The 19,096-nt window shown below is 57.9% G+C and overlaps 1 protein-coding gene across 1 annotated transcript; it reads left to right on the top strand.

Annotated features, from left to right (window-relative positions):
- Positions 1-4,108: 4,108 nt before the first annotated feature.
- LOC103772569 (lysine-specific demethylase 2A-like) lies at positions 4,109-15,682 on the top strand (the record flags this gene model as incomplete). Its single annotated transcript, XM_008939904.1, has 10 exons — positions 4,109-4,238; positions 5,502-5,580; positions 6,666-6,712; positions 7,050-7,228; positions 8,527-8,633; positions 8,997-9,090; positions 10,673-10,826; positions 11,977-12,092; positions 13,204-13,330; positions 15,258-15,682. Coding segments are annotated over exons 1-10 (1,458 nt in total), but the record flags the coding sequence as incomplete, so codon positions are not given.
- Positions 15,683-19,096: the final 3,414 nt, after the last annotated feature.

Here is a 19,096-nt window from a genome sequence, read left to right as displayed (position 1 = left end):
CTGTGGAGCTGCTTCCCAGCAGGTCAGGCCCTAACCTATGCAAATAAAGGATCTCAAGAGCAATTTTGGGGAGTGGCTGTGAATTCCTGGTGGAGCTCAGTGTGGTGTCTTGGGGGTGGAATTTTGGACACCTCTGTTGGCAACAGGGAGATGCTGTGGGTTAAAACTGGCTGATGGGTGTTTGAATGTTGAAGGTCTGGACTTACCTGGATGAAAGCCATAGTTGTTTGCTGTAAAAATATGCCAAAAGTTCAATTTATAAGCTGAGGAGAGTTGAGCTTGTTGGTTTGTCACCAGTTTAGATGCATTTCAGCCAAGCAAACGTGCAAAGGGCTGAAGAAGCTGCTCTGGCAGGACAGCAGAGAGGAGGCAGAGGAGAAGCAAGCTGTGCTGTGGTCTCCTGAGGTGGACAGGCCCATGGCACAGCAGGAGGAGGCTTCCTGAGGCCTGGGAGATGGAGGTGATGGGAGATCAGGGGTGGGATGGCAGCAGACAGGCCAGGAAGTGACTAAAACACTGTGGTGGTTGTTGGTTTCCCTGTGTAAATATGTGAGGCCCTTCCAGCCAAAGGACAGCTTGTGCTTTCTTCAGATGTGACCCTGTACTCGTTCTTCACTCCAAAAAAAAACCCCCACAGGAGAGTTGTCTTGTTCCCTTCAGCCAGCTGTCAGCTCCTTTGCCTTTAGGGGTAGCTGTGCTCCTTCCAGGCAGTGCTTGCTGCTGCAGAGAGGTGTCCAGGGAAGAGTTTTGGAGAGGAGCACCATGGAGAGGAGCACCAGGCCCTGCCCCATCACCCCTGGGAGGAGGAGGAGGAGGATGTGGGTGAAAGGATCTGAGCAGAAGGGATGACACTGGAGCTGTCTGGAGGATCCATATTCCTCTTTCCTGCAGTAAGTGGGTGGTACCCCAGAGGGCCAGGAAGAAATGGATGAACCTTAGATGAAAATTGCCAGCCAGCACTGGTGGAGGATGAAGAAACAACCTCTACCTTGACCCTGCCTGCCACAGGGAGAAAGTTTTTTGGGCTGCTTGTCCTCAGTAAAGTTCTCATGGGGATGAGAAATTTCTGAATCCTGCCCACAGATCACAGAGCTGGAAAAAAAAAAACCCAAACAATATTTGAGTATTGCTGCTGAATGCTGCAACAGATCTCTGTGTGATGGGCCTGACTCTGCTCCCTGGCCTGGCTGGGGCTGAGCTCCACCTGGGACCTTCACAGGGATGGCAGGTTTGGGGGAATCTCCTGGTCCAGGCTGTGCCTCCCCAGCTGCAGCACAGTCCAGAGTTCCCAGAGAAGAAGTGAGTGCTGGTGGTCAGTTCTTTATCCAGCTGGCAGTTCCCTGGTGAGGACCAAAGCTCAGCAGAGCAGAAAGGGGGCTCGGAGGCTCCCTGCACAAGCCCCAGGCTTGGGCTCTGGCCACATCTCTCCCCGTGGCCTTTCCTTCCTCCTGCCTGCCCTGCACAGGCTGAAATGCTGGATTTTTTTTTCTTCCCCACCCTCCCAAGACAACAATGAGATGGAGCACGCTGGAGATGTTGTATAACTGCTGGGAGCCAATAATTGTGGCAGCACTTTTGGGTCCTCAGCCACGACTGGGATCCTATTCTCCTCCAGACTGAGCAAATTAGGAGGCCAGACTCTTCCCTGCCTGCAGCAAAGCAGAGCTGGGAGTTTGCTTGGCTGGAGGAGTCGATCCCCTTCCTTCCATGCTCTCCATCCCTGCTTCCCCCACGTGAGGGGGTTCCCAGTTAAGGTGTTCCTGGGGTTGGGGCCTTTGTGGGGTAGCTGCTGCTTTTCTGTTTGCCTCGTGGCTGTGGCAAAGAGCTGGAAGGATCCCCTGGTCCTGCACTAGAAGGCTGCTATCTAGAAGCCCTGAAATATCATTTCTAATTCCAGCCTGGGAGCCAAATTTAAGGTATTAGGAGACTAGTTTGGATGTGGACTCTTCCTGCCAGCCTTGAGCGTGCCAGGCAGTCTCCATCTCACAATTTACACCCAGCAAAGGTAAGAAGCTGCTTGTCCCCTGTTCGTTGGCAGGTTTGGGGAGTCTGGCCCAAGGGAAGGGGTCAAAATTCAGACCATGTCAGCCAGACAGGGCTTGCACAGCTCGGGGTCCACCCAGGCAGGAGGAAGCACCATGAGCTCTGCTTCTCTCTGGAAGGGTAGAAGTAGAAAGGGGAAGCTACAACTCCTCTTTCCAAGGCCTCTTTGCCCATATCACCTCTGCCTTCCAGACAAGGAAGAGGTGGTTTGAGGTGGTTCTGGGGTGGGAATTGTGGTTGTCCAGTAAATGGGGCTTTTGGGGCTTCCCCACCTTGCCTCCAGCAAGGTCTGGGGGTGGATGTGGAGCTGCATCCCCTGGGCCTGTTTCCTCTGTTGGATTTTGGCCAGGAAAGCCCCTGTGTTTGCACCCTGCCTGGCAGGCAAGTGCTGAGCTGGGCTGTGACTGGTGATGGGGAGAAGGGTGGGTGCTCTCCTGGCACCCAGAGGTGGGTGCCTGGCTGTGGTTTGGGGGTGCTGTGCTGCCCAGGGGAGCTCAGCAGGGTCTCCTGGGGGTTAACAGGAGCTGAGACACACAGGAGGTGGTTGTGCTGGGACATAGGAGCTGGTTGTGCAGCTTTCTGGAGTCCTCAGCAGAGCAAGGGACCTGCTGGAGGGGGGCCAGAGGAGCCCCAGCAATGCCCTGAGGGGGGAACCCCTCTGCTGGGAGCCCAGCAGGAGAGAGTTGGGCTGGGGCAGCTGAGAGGAGAAGGCTCCAGCTGGGGAGACCTGCTGGGGGTCTTTCAGGAGTTCCAGGGGCCATCAGAAAGCTGGGGGGGGACTTTGGAGCAGGGGCTGTTGGGACAGGACAAGGGGGGATGGTTTGAAGCTCCAAGAGGGAGCTTGAGACTGGAGAGAAGGGAGAAATGTTGGATGCTGAGGGGGGTGAGCCCCTGGCCCAGGCTGCCCAGAGAGGTGGTCGCTGCCCCATCCCTGGCACCATCCCAGGGGAGGTTGGATGGAGCTCTGAGCACCCTGCTCTAGCTGGGGATGTCCCTGCTCCCTGCAGGGGGGTTGGACAAGGTGACCTTGGAAGGTCCCTTCCCCCCCAAACCAGTCTGTGATTCTGAGGTCTGAGTGGGTGCTGGGCTCTGTCCTGCTCCGTGGCTGGGACTGGTGGTGTTGCTGGGATGTGACCCACTGCCAGTGCTGCAGGCAACTGTCACCCCCTGCCCCATCCTGTCCCTGGCTGTCTGCTGGCACAGCAATGGGTGTGGATGGTTTATGAGGGGAGCATCCCTAATTGGGGGAAGTCAGCTTGGCTAATTCAGACCAGGTTGAAGTTATCTGCAGGGATTTCGGGAGCATTCCCACGGGCAGCTCTGCTGGAGCAGGGGTGGATAACAGCTGGGGACACTAATTCCTTCCAGATCCAGCAGTGCTAGGAGGGGATGTCTGTCAGGAATCCCACTACAGATGTACATAGGAGACCCTCTAAGAGAAGAACTTCTTCCCCCTGCTACTGCCTGACACACAAACAAGGGGATAAATCAACTTTTGTGTGTGAAAACTTGAGAATTGCCTTCAGCACAAACCCCTCTCTTCCTTTATCACCTGGAATTCTGGCAGAGCTTTAAATTCTCAAGTGCCTCTACCTCCAGCATGGCAAAATACAGCTGCACCTATAAAAATGGGAAGTGGATTCTGTGGTTTTTTTTTTCCCTTTGCCCCAGTTTGAGCTCTCTCTCCTCCTCTCTTTCTGCGACAGCCTCGTTAGGAGTGAATAATCTGTCTCCCATACAGCACAAAGCTGGTGGTTGTAGGAGGAGCAAGTCGGCTGTTTCAGTGGCGTGGTTTGGATCCAGGACAGACGTTGCCAAAATTGATCTTCTCTAGCACCTCTCTCTTGAAAACCAACAGTGCTTTTTGAGCAGGAGACCCAGCGGACGACGCACCTCGGGAATAGAGCCTCTTCCCTCTGGGGGGAGAAGCTTTGGGCTTCCCAGGGTTCACCCAGGCCCTGGAGGAGCCCTGCTGGGTTGAGATGAGGCTCTGGGAAGGAAGGTGGTGGCTCCTGCTGCCCCCCAGCTCTGAGTTGCTGCTGTGCTCTCTCCTCAGCGTGGCACGATGCGGCGGCGTTACGAGGACGACGGCATCTCCGACGATGAAATCGAAGGCAAGAGGACGTTTGACCTGGAGGAAAAGCTGTCCACCAACAAGTTTAACTCCACCTTCGTGGTCTTCATGGAAGGCAAAGGTTTGTCTGGGGCCTGCTGTCAGTAAGCAGGGAGCTGCTGTGCTTGGCTGCTTCTCCAGTGGGGCAGGGGGTGTGACATGACCTTCCCCAAGCCCTTCTTAGAAAGCTGACAGGGATCAGCACACTGGGATGTGCTCTTGTGCCTCTGACTGCACCCAAAGCCTCCCTGGCTGCCAGCCTCAAGGGTGGTTACAAGGCCATTGTGGTGTTAATGAAACCAGTTCACAGAATCCTTGGGTTGGAAGAGACCTTTAAGCTCATCAGGTCCAACTGTACCCCCAGCCCTGCCAGGTCCCCACTGCCCCGTGTCCCTCACCCCACATCTCCACGGCTTGGAAACCCCTCCAGGGGTGGGGACTCCACCACTGCCCTGGGCAGCCTGGCACAGCCCTGGACAACCCTCCAGGGCAAGACATGGTTCCTCAGGGGCAACTGAACCCTCCCCTGGAGCAACCTGAGGCTGTTGCCTCTTGTCCTGTTCCTTGGGAGAAGAGTCTGACCCCCACCTGTCTGCAGCCTCCTGTCAGGTTGAAGGCAACCTGAGGTATATTGTTGTAGGATTGGCTCAAACCTTCTAACCCCTTGGGCCAGGGGAGCTGGCGACAGGGGGGTGGGTGGGAACTGATGTGAAGCTGCTCCCCCTGGGGAGCCAGGAGCTGGTCTGCAGCACTGCAGGCTTGCTGGGACACGTGGCAGCCAGGAGCAAGAGGCTTTGCCTGGGTCAGCACCTGTAATTGCAGCCACGTGTCTACTAGGTGCTTAATTTAAAGACCATGTGGGATCTCTCCCCTTTCTTTCACCATGCTTGCAGCTCAGTGGGTTGTCTTTTCATCACACAGCCTCTGGGAGCCTCCTGAGGACTTACCATGGGAGGGGGGGGAAGCATTTCTCCAAGGTGTCTCTTGGCTGTGAGCTTCTTGAGGAAGGGAGGACCAAAACCCATGCTGTTCCCCTCTCTGGGGCAGCCTCTTGGAGCAAACTTCCCTGGGAGGCCTGTCTGAGGCCTGTCAGCAGCACACACCATGCTGCTCACAGAACTGCCCCAGAGGAGTCCCAGGGTCTCTGAGGAAATAGTGAGGAAAGGGGCTTTCTTTTTGAGCAGGAGGAAGTTCTGTCTCAGCTGCACAGGGCCCTGAACAACCCAATTTGGGAGTAGGGTTGGACTAGAGGTCTCCAGGGACCTCCTTTCTGACCTCAGTTTGCCTGTAGTCCTCTGAAGGAGCTGCTTCTAACACCTTCCCTCTTCTTCTCTCCCCACACCAGACTTCACAGTGGAATACATCCAGCGAGGTGGCCTGAGAGACCCTCTCATCTTCAGGAGCTCTGATGGCCTGGGGATAAAGTAAGTGTTATGTTAAAGAGAGGTGGGTGACTCTGACCTGATTTCTTTCTTCTTTCTTTGTGGGATCCACTCCCAGAAGCTGGAGCAGTGCTGTGCCAAGCTGCTGAGCCCATGTCCACTCTGTTCTCCATGTGCAATGAGCAGAGAGTTGTCTCCTCCACCTCCCCTACCCCATTCTAACCAGTCTGCCTGGGCATAAAGTGACAGGACTGAACTGGCTGTAGGTGATCCCAACTCAGCCAAACGTCTGGGAAGTCCCACTGCTGCTCTGATGCAACATCTGGCTGGGTTCCTTTCCTGGTAACACGGGCATCTAGTGCCAGAGAGTGGAGCAACTCGTAGTATTTTGGGCTTTTTCCAGGATTCCAACCTGATCTACACACGGTGGTTACTCCTCAACTGCTGCCTGTCTCCTGCTGCAGTGAGTCAGTCGACTTACAGTCAGCTGGCTGTGAGTGACAGGCAGCATCTTGCCCAGTCTGGGGTGTCCCATACTGGGGTGAGCAAGAGAGGAACTTGTGCCAGGCTCAGTTTTAACCACTGCCTGCCTTGGGAGGGCAGAGATGTGATCCTGGGGGTTACAGCCTGGGTGAAACTGGATTTCTCCTGAGCTTTTGGTTCTTTCTCTGGGTCAAGAGCTGCCTGAGCAGCTGCCTGGCTGTGCCAGCAGTGTTTATCCAGAGCAGCACACCAGTACACACAGCTAGAGGAGCTGTGCTGTGTCAGTGAAATAGGCTGCCTGGACTGGTCTGGCTGTGCCCTTCTACTGGGATAACTCTTACAGGCAGCCTTCAAAACGAGAGCTGGGACTGCTGAGCCTGAGTCCTGCTCACTCTTAGCTTGCCAGAAGCTGCTGCACGACAGCTCATGCTCCAGAGATGGTCCATCCCCTTCCCAAATCCTCTCCCCAAGCCAGAAGAAATCTCTGGGCTCGCAGAGCTCTCACTGCACGGTCCTCACCGTGCCCAAGGGGCAGGAAGAGGCACGGAGATATCCTCAGGGTGCCAACACTGGGCTGACAGGTGGGGAAGGGGCTGCAAGCAGGAGCTGCAGGTGGAGTTTTGAGCCAGGTGTTTGTCCTGCAGGATGCCAGACCCCGACTTCAGCGTGAACGATGTGCGGCTGTGTGTCGGTGAGTGTCGGGGACCAGGGGCTCTGGCCTGCACTGGGGGGGGCATGGACCAACATTGGGGGGGTCCTTGGGTTTACCAAAGCTACAGAGCTGATTTTCTGCCTCCCTCAGAGTGGTTGAAGCTGGTCCTTAGCTGGTGGATCACAACCTGCTCGAGTCTAGTTTGCCCTGAAGCAAGTTCTGTTTCCAGAAGTTACCCACATGGAGGAAGATGGAGTTATGGGAGGGACCAAGCTGTCCCACTTGTGGGGGTGGGCTCTTTTGGGGAGGGTTCTCTGCTCTTCTGGGTGGTCTGTTGGGCTCAGGGAGGGTTGCAGTGACGTCTCTGTCCCGGCAGGGAGCCGACGGATGGTGGATGTGATGGATGTGAACACTCAGAGGGACATTGAAATGTCCATGGCACAGTGGGCACGTTACTATGAAACCCCAGAGGCTGAGAGGGAGAAGCTGTACAACGTCATCAGCCTGGAGTTCAGCCACACCAAGCTGGAGAACCTGGTGCAGAGACCCGCCACGGTGAGCGTGGCTCTTCCCTCTGCTGGAGTGTCCTTCCCCTGGGGCTTCTCCACGGGCAGGGTGCAGCCCAGGACTTGAGAGGGGGAGGAGAGGAGCTGCTGGTGACACACGTGGGCTCAGCAGGGGTGTCACTGCTGGAGCTGATCTGGGGTTTGACTCAGGCCTTGTCTGCTGGAGCTGGTCTCAGCATCAGGCTGGGGCTGCCCTCAGCCCTGGTGGCCATGGTCAAGTCCCTGGTGTGTCCTCCTCCAGAGAGCTGGGCACGTTCACCACCCAGCAGCAATTAGAGAAGTGGAACTGATTGGCCAAGGGGTAATTAGAGTGAAGTAAACTGCTCCTGGGGACATGCTTTTGAGCAGGGCCTGTTGGGACAGGACAAGGGGAGATGGTTTGGAACTAAAAGAGGGAGCTTGAGACTGGAGAGAAGGGAGAAATGTTGGATGCTGAGGGGGGTGAGCCCCTGGCCCAGGCTGCCCAGAGAGGTGGTCGCTGCCCCATCCCTGGCACCATCCCAGGGGAGGTTGGATGGAGCTCTGAGCACCCTGCTCTAGCTGGGGATGTCCCTGCTTCTCCCAGTTCTTGATTCCACTGCCTGCCAAGACCTGGGCTCCCCTCCCACCCTGGGCCTGTGCTGCACACTGTGCTGCTCTGGTGCTCGGTGCAGAGCCCTCTCCTGCACCCTGCAGCAGCCCCATCGTGGCCAAAGAGAGCTGCAGCTCCAGCAGGGCCCAGATCAGGCAGCAGAGCTCAGTGGTGCCCCTGGGGTTCTGGGTGAGCAGCCAAAGCCTGGATGCTGGTGGGGCTTTGTGGTTTCCTTGGTGGTTGGGAAGGGTGATGCTGGTGGGACATGAACCCTGTGTGCAGCTGGGACCCCAGGGGGTTGTGCAGCATGGCAGAGCAGGGTTCTGAGGCAAGATCTGGACATCTCTGAGGGCAGAGGCCAGGGCTGGAGGTGTGCTGGAGGCAGGGCAGGTGGAAAACCAGCTGTCCTCAGTGAAGTGGGTGGTGATGGAGATGCTGAGCTCACTCTGCAGTCGGTGGAGAGGAAGGGGCAGCTCTGTGGGGCCAATCACTTCTCACGTTCAACTGTAGAGGGAGCCTGGACATCTCTGCCTGCTGGGGCTGTCCTAGGGCTTAGGGAGCTGCATCCCACCCGAGGAGATGCTGCCCAGCGTGGGTTTCATGTCCAGCAGTTCCCCCCCAGCCCCTGAGTAGAAGACCAGGACTCCAGTGCTGTGCAGAAGGGTCTTACTGTGCCCCTTTCTTCTCCCCTCCTGTCTCCCACCTTTCTGCTGTAGGTGGATTTGATTGACTGGGTTGACAACATGTGGCCCAGGCACCTGAAGGAGAGTCAGACAGAGTCCACGAATGCAATCCTGGAGATGCAGTACCCAAAGGTGCAGAAGTAAGTGACCTCCTGAGCTTTTTCCCATGCTGGGAGGCAGCAAAAGATCTCTTGCAAGAAAACTGCCCAAGGGAGAAGCAGTTTGTCCCAAGGGGGGGAAGCAGGAGGAACTGTCTCCTGTTTGTTTTGGTGGGTAACACTAAGGACACCCCAGTTTGTTGTTGAAACCTCTGTTTAAAGAGTGCTGTGTGGCTTCTAGGAGCTTGCTGCACTCTGTGGAAGCTCTCCTGCAAACCACCCCCTCCCTGCAGCTCTGCACTGAGCCCTTGGCCTGGCTTTGGGCAGCTCCTTCCCATGTTCTGTCTGCTCTGAAACGTGGATCACTGCTCAGTTTCACCTTGTGCTCACCTTGTTTCCCACCAGGTACTGTCTGATGAGTGTCAAGGGCTGCTACACAGATTTCCACGTGGACTTTGGTGGCACTTCTGTGTGGTACCACATCCACCGAGGGGGAAAGGTAGGAGGACAGGCCCTGCTGGGGAGCTTCCAGATGCTTTAGGAGGGCAGCTTTTAGTCTCTTCTCTTGTGGATCCTTGGAAGATACAGGTCCCAGATGGTGAATTGTACCTGTGGTTCTTGGAAGTAGTTCAGGCCCCGAGAGCTGCACCAGGCACAGGCTGAAAACCTGTGCTGCAGAGATGATGCTGAGACAACCTCATAAAAGACTAAAAGACATAGAGTAGTTTAACTCAATTCATCCAGTGCCTTGGGCTTCTGAGAGATCATTTGGCTGCCTCAGCTGCTCACCTCTTGGTGTGGCAGAAAACAGCACACTGGGAGCAGCAGCAAGTGGGGGAAAGGTAATCAAAGATGAGTGGGAGCTTCTCCTGAAGCTGAGCTGTTCAGGGGTTTTGAAGAGCCAACAAATGTGTTGAGGGGGTCATCTTAAAACATCAAGAGACTTGAAAAGCAGAAGCTTTTGAACTGAAGGTTGGTACCAGGTGAGAAGTGGCTCTGAAATGGTGTCAGAGAAGGGCTGCTTCTCTGGAGTAGCTTCCTGCAGCTGAGCTCAGCCCAAGGCACAAAAACTGAGCCCCAGGTTCCATCCAGTTGGAGTTGGGTTACAAACTTCATCCAGGTGCCACGTTTGCTCCTTGAGGGGTGGCTTCCAGTTAGAGTGGTGCCAGGATTTCCCTGTGCCAGGCGTCCAGCCCCCAGCTGGGTGTTGTCCTGGGGCCTGGCGTGGAAATCTGTCCCAGGGGGTGTCTGGGAAGGTGCCAGTCCTCCCAATTGGCACCTTCAGCTGCCCATCATAGACTCTTTAATGACACTGGGGCAGCAAAATCTGGTGGTAGCTCAGCTTAGTGGCATTAGAAACAGTGTGGCCAGCAGGACTAGGGAGGTGTTTTACCTCTGTGCTAGTGAGCCAGCAATGGGCTCTAGTGGCCAAGAAGGCCAGTGGTCCCCTGGGGTGCAGGAGGAAGAGTGTGGCCAGCAGGTCAAGGGAGGGTCTCCTGCCCCTCTGCTCTGCCCCAGTGAGGGCACTTTGGGAGTCTTGGGTCCAGTTCTGGGCTCCCCAGTTCCAGAGAGACCAGGAGCTACTGGGGAGAGTCCAGAGGAGGCTGTGGAGCTGCTGAGGGGCTGGAGCAGCTCTATGCCAGGCCAGGCTGAGAGCCCTGGGGCTGTGCAGCTGGAGAAGAGAAGCCTCAGAGGGGATCTGAGCAGTGCTGAGCAAGAGCTAAAGGGCCCCCGGGGGGCAAGAGGCTGGGGCCAGACTCTGCTCAGTTGTGGCCAGCCACCGGCCCAGGGGCAACGGGCACCAACTGGAACCCAGGAGGTGCCACCTGAGCAGGAGGAGAAACTTCTTGGGTGGGAGGGTGCAGAGCCTGGAGCAGCTGCCCAGAGAGGCTGGGGAGTCTCCTGCTCTGGAGAGATCCCAACCCCTCCTGGCTGTGACCCTGGGCACCCTGCTGGGGGGGCGCTGCTGGAGCAGGGGGTTGGGGGAGATGATCCCCAGAGGATCCTCAGCCCCACCTCACTGGGATCCTGTAATACCTACTTTGTCTCTCATACTCTGACTGTGTTATCTTCATTTCCAGATCTTCTGGCTGATCCCTCCTACCCCCCAGAACCTGGAGCTCTATGAAAACTGGCTTCTCTCAGGGAAGCAGGGAGACATCTTCCTGGGGGACAGAGTGTCAGAGTGCCAGCGCATCGAGCTCAAGCAGGGCTACACATTTGTCATCCCCTCAGGTGGGCAGACACATCCTGACCCTTGCCAGGCTTGTGGTGAGAGACCAGAACTCCTGGGACACGAGGAAAATGGGACCAAGCAGGATTCAGCCTCCTCCCTCCTGAGTAGCTGGGAGGTGTGATGTGGCTCCATCCTCTTGGTTGCCAGCTCCCAAATCGTGCCTGTCGTGGCCCTGTGCAGGGCAGCTCCTCAGCTCCCTGGGTCTCTTGTGGAGTCTCTGCAGAGTCAGGTTCCAAGTGTGAAGCAAGGAAGGGGAGTTTATGGAGTGAGGTGGCTGCTCTGGGCATGAGAAAAGACTGTGCTGGGAAGCACAGCACCAGGAGCAGATGTGGGAATGTGCTGACAGCCTGTAGGGAGCTGGGAAGCACGAACACAGGGAGGGACTTGCAGGTGACTGAATGTGCACCAGCAGTGTGCCCAGCTGGCCAAGGAGGCCACCAGCATCCTGGCTTGGGTCAGCACTGGTGTGGCCAGCAGGAGCAGGGCAGGATTGTCCCCCTGGGCTGGGCACTGGGGAGGCTGAACCTCCAATCCTGGGGGCAGTTTTGGGCCCCTCCCTCCCTCCCAGCAGGAGCTGGAGGGGCTGGAGCGTGGGCAGAGAAGGGCAACGGAGCTGCTGGGGAAGGGTCTAGAGCCCAAGTGTGGGGAGGAGCAGCTGAGGGAGCTGGGGGTGCTGAGCCTGGAGCAAAGGAGGCTCAGGGGAGACCTTCTGGCTCTGCACAGCTCCTGACAGGAGCCTGGAGCCAGGGGGGGTCGGGCTCTGCTCCCAAGGAACAAGGGACAGGACAAGAGGCAACAGCCTCAAGTTGCCCCAGGGGAGGTTGGGGTTGGCCCTGAGGATTGCACAAGTTTACTCATGTTAGTCCCCTTCTCCCAACTGACACTTCTTCTGAACTGAGTGGCCTTGCCTTGAGGAAACCCACCCTGGAATTCCCAAAATGTTGGGCTTGGCTGGATTACTGAGGCTTGGAGATAACTGAGCTGGAATTTGAGTCACTCTGAGGGGTTTTGAATTGTTGAACAGACTTTAGCAGACCGTGTTCCTCCTCGCTGGTGCTTTTAGGCCTAACACAATTAGAAACCAACATTCCACAGCCACCAGGATGACAGAAACCTCTGAAGAGCTCCAACTCTTGCTTTCTCTCCCAGGTTGGATCCATGCTGTGTACACTCCCATGGACACACTGGTTTTTGGAGGCAACTTCTTACACAGCTTCAACATCCCTATGCAGCTCCGGATCTACAGCATCGAAGACCGCACACGGGTGAGGACCTGACCTCTGGGGGCTGCTGGGGAGGGGGCAGCCAGGAATTTGGGGGGCTCACCCTGTCCCAGAGTGCTCAGACTCCTCCAGCTGCCCATCAGCAGCGTGTCGTAGCCTGCAAAACATGGGCAGGAACACGGGCAGAGGGACAGGCAGCAGCACTGAGGCTTGTTCTGCTCCCTCAGCCTTCCTCCTGCCTCACCCCGGGCTTCTGAGGGCTTTGGAAGTCTTGTTGTGAGTGTTACAGGCCACTGGCTACCTGAAGAGGAAGGTGGCAACTTGGCCATGGGAGGGCACCCAGTGGGTTGTCTCTTCTCTTACCTGGCTGCCTTCTGTTGCTGCCTGGTGTTGATCTTAGAGAGATGAGTGAGAAGAGAAGGCTCTGGGGAGACCTGCTGGGGGCGGCCAGGGCTTCAAGGGGCCTGTCAGAAAGCTGGGGGGGGACTTTGGAGCAGGGGCTGTTGGGACAGGACAAGGGGGGATGGTTTGGAACTCAAAGAGGGAGATTGAGACTGGAGAGAAGGGAGAAATGTTGGATGCTGAGGGGGGTGAGCCCCTGGCCCAGGCTGCCCAGAGAGGTGGTCGCTGCCCCATCCCTGGCACCATCCCCGGGGAGGTTGGATGGAGCTCTGAGCACCCTGCTCTAGCTGGGGCTGTCCCTGCTCCCTGCAGGGGGTTGGACAGGATGACCTTGGAAGGTGCCTTCCCACCCAAACCACCCTGTGATTCTGTGACTGAAGCTAAAGGCTTCCTGAGGTCCTGAGCAGAGAATGCTGTTGACGGGTGGGTGTCCTTGTGGAGAAATGGGTCCTGCAGTGCTCACCTTCTCCAGAGGAGCTTCATGGCATCCCTGGGCTGTGGTGGGTGGCCTGTTGGCCCCTCTGAAGCAGCTCAGGCTGCTGCAGCAGGCAGGGCCTGTGGGTGGGCAGCTGGGCCAGGGGCATCTTCCCCCTCTGCCAACACAACAGAGCTCCAGTAACGGGCCAGCCTGTCTCTCAGCAGGGAGGGGGGGATCAGCCTGGCTCGAGGCAGCAGGAACAGGAGGGATCTCCTTGCAGCATGGTGCTGGGGGTGTCCAGAGCTCATCCCTTTCCCCTCCCCCCTTTTCCAGGTCCCCAATAAGTTCCGTTACCCCTTCTACTACGAGATGTGCTGGTACGTGCTGGAGCGCTACGTCTACTGCATCACCAGCCGCTCCCACCTCACCAAGGACTTCCAGAAGGAGTCCCTCAGCATGGGTAAGGCCCTCACCTCAGCTCCCCAGCCCTGAGGCCCCCCTCAGCCCGACCACAGCTGCCCCTCACGCCCCCCTGCCTGGCTGCACGCTGCCTCAGACCAGGGTGGGTCCCTCACTTCCTCAGTTTCACAAGGTAGGGTTTTTTTTTTTGGGTGTTTCCTCCCTTTTTGCCCTTTGCAATGCCCTCTGGACAGCAGGCTGGCTGAAGGAGGTGCTGTTTGTTTCCTTTCCTTTGAGCCAGAAGTCAAAACAAGCCAGACTTCTGCTTCCTCCTTTGCCCCTGTGACAAGGCTGAGGCCCTCGTAGCTGCAAAACCAGCCCAGGAGTTCTTGGCCTTGCTGGTGCACACAAAGCCTTCCAGAGCAGAGCTGGGGGGAAGTTGCAGCAACCATTGCTGGGCTGTGGGGCAGTGACACTTCTGTGCTGCTGAACTGGGGCCTTCCTGCACTCAGAGCTGCCAACACTGTCCAGGTCCCGTGGGGAGTCTCTGGCAGAAGGGATGTTTGGCCTCAGAGCTGAGGTGAGCTCTGAGCAATGGTCAGGAGAGACATGGATAGGGTTTTGAGGAGCCCCAGCAATGCCCCGAGGGGGGAACCCCTCTGCTGGGAGCCCAGCAGGAGAGAGTTGGGCTGGGGCAGCCCCAGAGGAGAAGGCTCCAGCTGGGGAGACCTGCTGGGGGCTGCCAGGACTGCCAGGGGCCTGGCAGAAAGCTGGGGGGGGACTTTGGAGCAGGGGCTGTTGGGACAGGACAAGGGGGGATGGTTTGAAGCTCCAAGAGGGAGCTTGAGACTGGAGAGAAGGGAGAAATGTTGGATGTTGAGGGGGGTGAGCCCCTGGCCCAGGCTGCCCAGAGAGGTGGTCGCTGCCCCATCCCTGGCACCATCCCAGGGGAGGTTGGATGGAGCTCTGAGCACCCTGCTCTAGCTGGGGATGTCCCTGCTCCCTGCAGGGGGTTGAACTCAGTGACCTTGACAGGTCCCTTCCCACCCAAACCATTCCATGATTCTGTGATACCTTCCAGAGACTCTTCTTCAGGCTGGATAGCCTCCACCCACGGCCCTTGAAGCAAATCCATCCTTGCTCCCCTAAGAGGCTGGAAATGCTCCTGGGCACCTCTCCTCACAGCCACAGCCTCTTCAGGGCTTTCTGTTGCTGCCCAAGGGGCCCTGGCAGAGGGACACAGCCCCCAGCTCTTGTCCTGTGCTCATGGTTCTCTGGAGGTGTCCTGCAGTGCTTGGCTGTCTCTGTCCTCCTGCCTGGAGACTTCCTTGAGCCTTCATCACCCTTTCTCTGCCAGTGAGCAGCCTGAACTGGAACTAGTGCAGAGAATGGAGGGGAAGGGAGCTGGAGAACCCACTTCCCTCTGCCTGTCTGGGGAGGGTGCTTTGTCATGCACAGTCAGGCTCAGAGACCTCCCAGCCATCCACTGAGTCCACATCCTCTTCCTCCCATCCTGAAGGCAGGATCAAGGCCCCAGGTCCCTCCCAGGATGAGGTGGATGGAGATCCAGAGCCCTCCAAAGCACAGTCAGGTTGGATTAGGCTTTGAGCCTCCTCATCTAGTGAATGGTGCCTCTGCTTTTGTGGCAGAGGGGTTGGACTAGAGGATCTTTAAAGGTCCCTTCCAACCCAAACCATTCCATGATCCTATGAAATTCAGTCTCAGGCACAGCTGTCTCCTCCTCCAGGAGGTTTTCTGGTGTCTTGTGTCTCACCTCCCCACAGAACAGGCCAGGAATGGGGATGGGGTTTAGCTGTTCTTCTCCAGCAGCCCCCCTCCTATGCCCCATCCTTTCCTCTTGCCTCATCCCCATCCCTACCTGCTGCTCCAGCATCTGCTGACGGGGGAGAGGTTCCTCTAGAAACCAAACCCCTCCCGTGCCTGACTGCCTGGCCACTCTGCTCTTCTCTCCCTCTTTCCCACGGCAGATATGGAGCTGAGCTCCTCGGACTCGGTCAACATGGAAGAGGAGGAGGAGGAGGAGGAGGAGGAGGAGGCGGCAGGGAAGGAGCCCAGGCGGCCGGTCACGAGGCGCTCGGTCCTCACCAGCCCCATCGCCAACGGGGCCAACGCCGACTACGACGAGCTGGGCAGGAGCTGCAGGAGCAGCCTCCCAGCCCTGAAGAAAACCCCTTCCATCGACTCCTCCTCCGACTCCAGCCGGGGCTCCCAGAACGGCCAAAGCTGCGACCCCAGCGGCGGCAGCCCGCGCAAGAGCAGGAGGGTTCACCTCACCCAGTTTGAGCTGGAGGGGCTGCGCTGCCTGGTGGACAAGCTGGAGTCTCTCCCTCTGCACAAGAAGTGCGTCCCCACCGGCATCGAGGACGAGGACGCCCTCATCGCCGACGTCAAGGTACAGAGAGAGCCCCCCCAGGGGGGTTTGGGGGGCTCCTGGGGGGCTCCTGGCCCTGCCCAGCTCCCCTGCAGGCTATCAGAGCAGAACTCTGCTTCTCCTTCCCAGTCCTGGCTCTGGGGCTCTTGGGCTGCTGGACAAAGTGGCTCTCAGAGCCCTTGTCTCCCCCCGGGTGGGTTTGGCCTCGTTTCTTGGGGTTGTTGGCACAGGTTCTGACCTTTAGTGGGGGGTTCTGTGTTGTTTCTCCTTCTCCCCTGAGCTGCCTCTGCCAGACCTGTTGTGCTGCCTCCAGGAGCTTTGGTGGTTTTGCCTCGCTCTACTCCCCAAAAGTCTATTTTAGTCCCTAAAACCACAGCTTCCTTCTGCTGTCTTGCTGGCTGGTGGTGATCTCCTTGCCAGCACCAAAGCTGAGATCCAGCCCTGGGCACATCCTGCCCTTTGCCCTCGGGTCTCTTGCCCAGGCGCCGTCTCCTGGCTTTTTTTGGGTGGGTTTTTTGGTGAACCTGTTGCTCTGCTGTGTGCTCGGAGCGTTGGGTGCAGCTCTGGGGTCCCATCTGGGCTGGCACAGGGGAGCTGTGGTGGGAGGAGGTGCTGCTGAGGGGCTGCAGTGCTGCTTCCCTGGGGCTTTCTCAATGCGCCGTGGCCTTCCAGTGTGTGGAGAGTGTGTCCCTGAGACACCACAGTGGGGTGGCCTTGGCCCTGCCACGGACCATCTGATGCTGTATGGGGGGTGTTGGTGGACAGGCAGCTGGAGCGTGGGCAGAGAAGGGCAACGGAGCTGCTGGGGAAGGGTCTAGAGCCCAAGTGTGGGGAGGAGCAGCTGAGGGAGCTGGGGGTGCTGAGCCTGGAGCAAAGGAGGCTCAGGGGAGACCTTCTGGCTCTGCACAGCTCCTGACAGGAGCCTGGAGGGAGGGAAAAGGGCCTCAAGTCACCCCAGGGGAGGTTTCAGTTGTCCCTGAGGAACAATTTCTTGCCCTGGAGGGTTGCCCAGGGCTGTGCCAGGCTGCCCAGGGCAGTGGTGGAGTCCCCACCCCTGGAGGGGTGTCCAAGCCGTGGAGATGTGGGGTGAGGGACACGGGGCAGTGGGGACCTGGCAGGGCTGGGGGCACGGGTGGGCTCCAGGAGCTGAAAGGTCTCTCCCAACCAAACCAAGTCCATGGTTCTGTGCTCTGGAGAAACTCACCCTGAGCTGTGAGCTCTGGGTTTTACCCTCAGCCTGGGAGAGGGAGGCTGGTGTCGTGTGGTGGGAAGGCAGAGTGTTCCATGTTGGGGTTCAGCTGGGGTTTGAGACCTGTCCAAAGGACCTGTTGTGTTCTGGAGCCCATGGATGTATGCCCGTGGTTGTGATGTGTCCCACCAGCCTCTGTCTGACTGTACCTCAGGGCTGAGCTGGGGTGACAGTCCCTGCAGAGTGCAGTCAGAGCAGACAGCTTCCCTGGGGGGCCTGCTCCTTGGAGCTGGCTCTGCTCTGAGGTTCAGAAGTATCCTCAGCTGCAGGACTCTGTCCCTCAGGAGCAGCCAGTAAAGCCTGTGCTGCAGGGTGTCCTCAGGGCATGGAGATCCTCACCCTGCTGTGCCTGGGGAAAGCAGGACTTTGACTCCAGCAAACCTCTGCTTCCAAAACTGCCATTTTCTGTGGAGGGGATGGAGCAGAGACGTGTGGCTTGGCTCATGGGTCCTGAGAAGGGGCAGGGTGCTTCTAGCTGAGCCTTTCCCTGCTCTGCTCACTGGAGAAGCCCCAGGAGTGAAGGTCATTCCAGTGGGGTTCCATGAGTATGATTCTGTGTCCTCTCCTGAGCTGAGCCTGGAGCTGTCCCGTGGTGGGGTGTGATGCTTTGGATATGACAGAGATACTTCCAGCTCCATGGCAGGAGGGGTTGGAGTGGGTTGCCCAGGAAAGCTGTGGATGCTCCATCCCTGGAGGTGCTCAAGGGCAGGTTGGGTGGGGCCTTGCTCAGCCTGACCCAGTGGGAGGTGTCCTGCCCGTGGCAGGGGGGCTGGAAGGAGATGAGCTTTAAGGTGGTGACTCTGTGAAATAGGAGGACCCACAGAAGTCAGGAAGGCTTCCACAGAAGTCAGGAAGGCTTCTAGGAGAGCCTGAGGAGATCATCTGCCTTTGTGAAAGGAGACAGTGACACGTTGCCTTGTCACACTGGTGCTGAAAAATCCCCATGCCCTCCGTGGTGCCTCTTGGCATGGCCTGCACTGGGGTCGTTGGAAAGATCATTGACCAAGAGGGACCTTCTGAGAGGTCCCACTTGCTTTTGACTGCTTCTGACCCCTCTTGGGGTGTGCTGGTTTCAGCTGCAGAGGAGCAGGATGGTCCATGGCTGTAGAGCTTGCAGACCCTGCTGCTGGCTGACGTGTGGGGAGCTGAGCCCACCTTGGAACCCTTCCCTCGCGGTGGTGCCACCAAGCCCTGCCCCAGGCTGGGTCTGTCTGGGCTCTGCCCAGAGGTGTTGAGGCACCAAGCGTTGGGGAAGCAAGAGAAGGGTCTCCCAAAGGTGGGGGTCCTGTCTGCAGGATCTCAACCCAAAGCCTCTGGTCTGGCATTGCCCACATCTCTTGCTCCATGTTGTATTGAGTCTCCTCAGAGACATCTTCTTGCTCCTCTACAAATGCATTTAATGGAATCCCGGCCTGGTGGGGCTGGGAGGGAGCTCTGGGGATCATCTCCCCCAACCCCCTGCTCCAGCAGCTCCCCCAGGGGCACAGCCAGGAGGGTTTGGGATCTGCCTCCAAAACCTCTCTGGGCAGCTGCTCCAGGCTTGGGCACCCTCAAAGTCAATAATTTTCTCCTCCTGCTCAGGTGGCCCCTCCTGGGTTCCAGTGGGTGCCCGTTGCCCCTTGTCCTGTGGCTGGGCACCACTGAGCAGAGTCTGGCCCCAGCCTCTTGCCCCCTGGGGGCCCTTTAGATACTGGTGAGCATTGATGAGATCTCACCTGCCTGACCTGCTCCTCCTGTGGGTCACATCTCGGGACACTTCACTCCCTCTCTGTGGCTGTGGGGAGGATATTCCTGGTCCCCCTGTTTGGGTGTTCCTGGTCCCCCTGTTTGGGTGTTCCTTGGGTATTCCTGGTCCCCCTGTTTTGGTTATTCCTGGTCCCCCTGTTTTGGCTATTCCTGGTCCCCCTGTTTTGACTATTCCTGGTCCCCCTGTTTGGAGCAAGGTGGAGAGGACTTGTGAGGAGCAGGAGCTGCTCCCACCAGGGCTGGAGGAGGACGTTCAGGGTGGGCTCCAAGCTGTGCCAGGGGTGGCTCATGAGGTGTCACGGGGCCAGAGCCCCCCCCTCTGATGTCCTGTGTGCCCAGATGCCACCTCGGGTGCCACCTGACCGTGGTGATGGGACAGAGGAGCCACCCTGCACGTCCAAACCACCCTGCTGGGAGGGGGGTCCCCAGGGAGCCTTTGC

Source organism: Merops nubicus, unplaced genomic scaffold (genome assembly GCF_000691845.1).
Source record: "Merops nubicus isolate BGI_N331 unplaced genomic scaffold, ASM69184v1 scaffold1485, whole genome shotgun sequence".
Taxonomy (NCBI): domain Eukaryota; kingdom Metazoa; phylum Chordata; class Aves; order Coraciiformes; family Meropidae; genus Merops; species Merops nubicus.
This window is presented reverse-complemented; position numbering and strand designations above follow the sequence as displayed.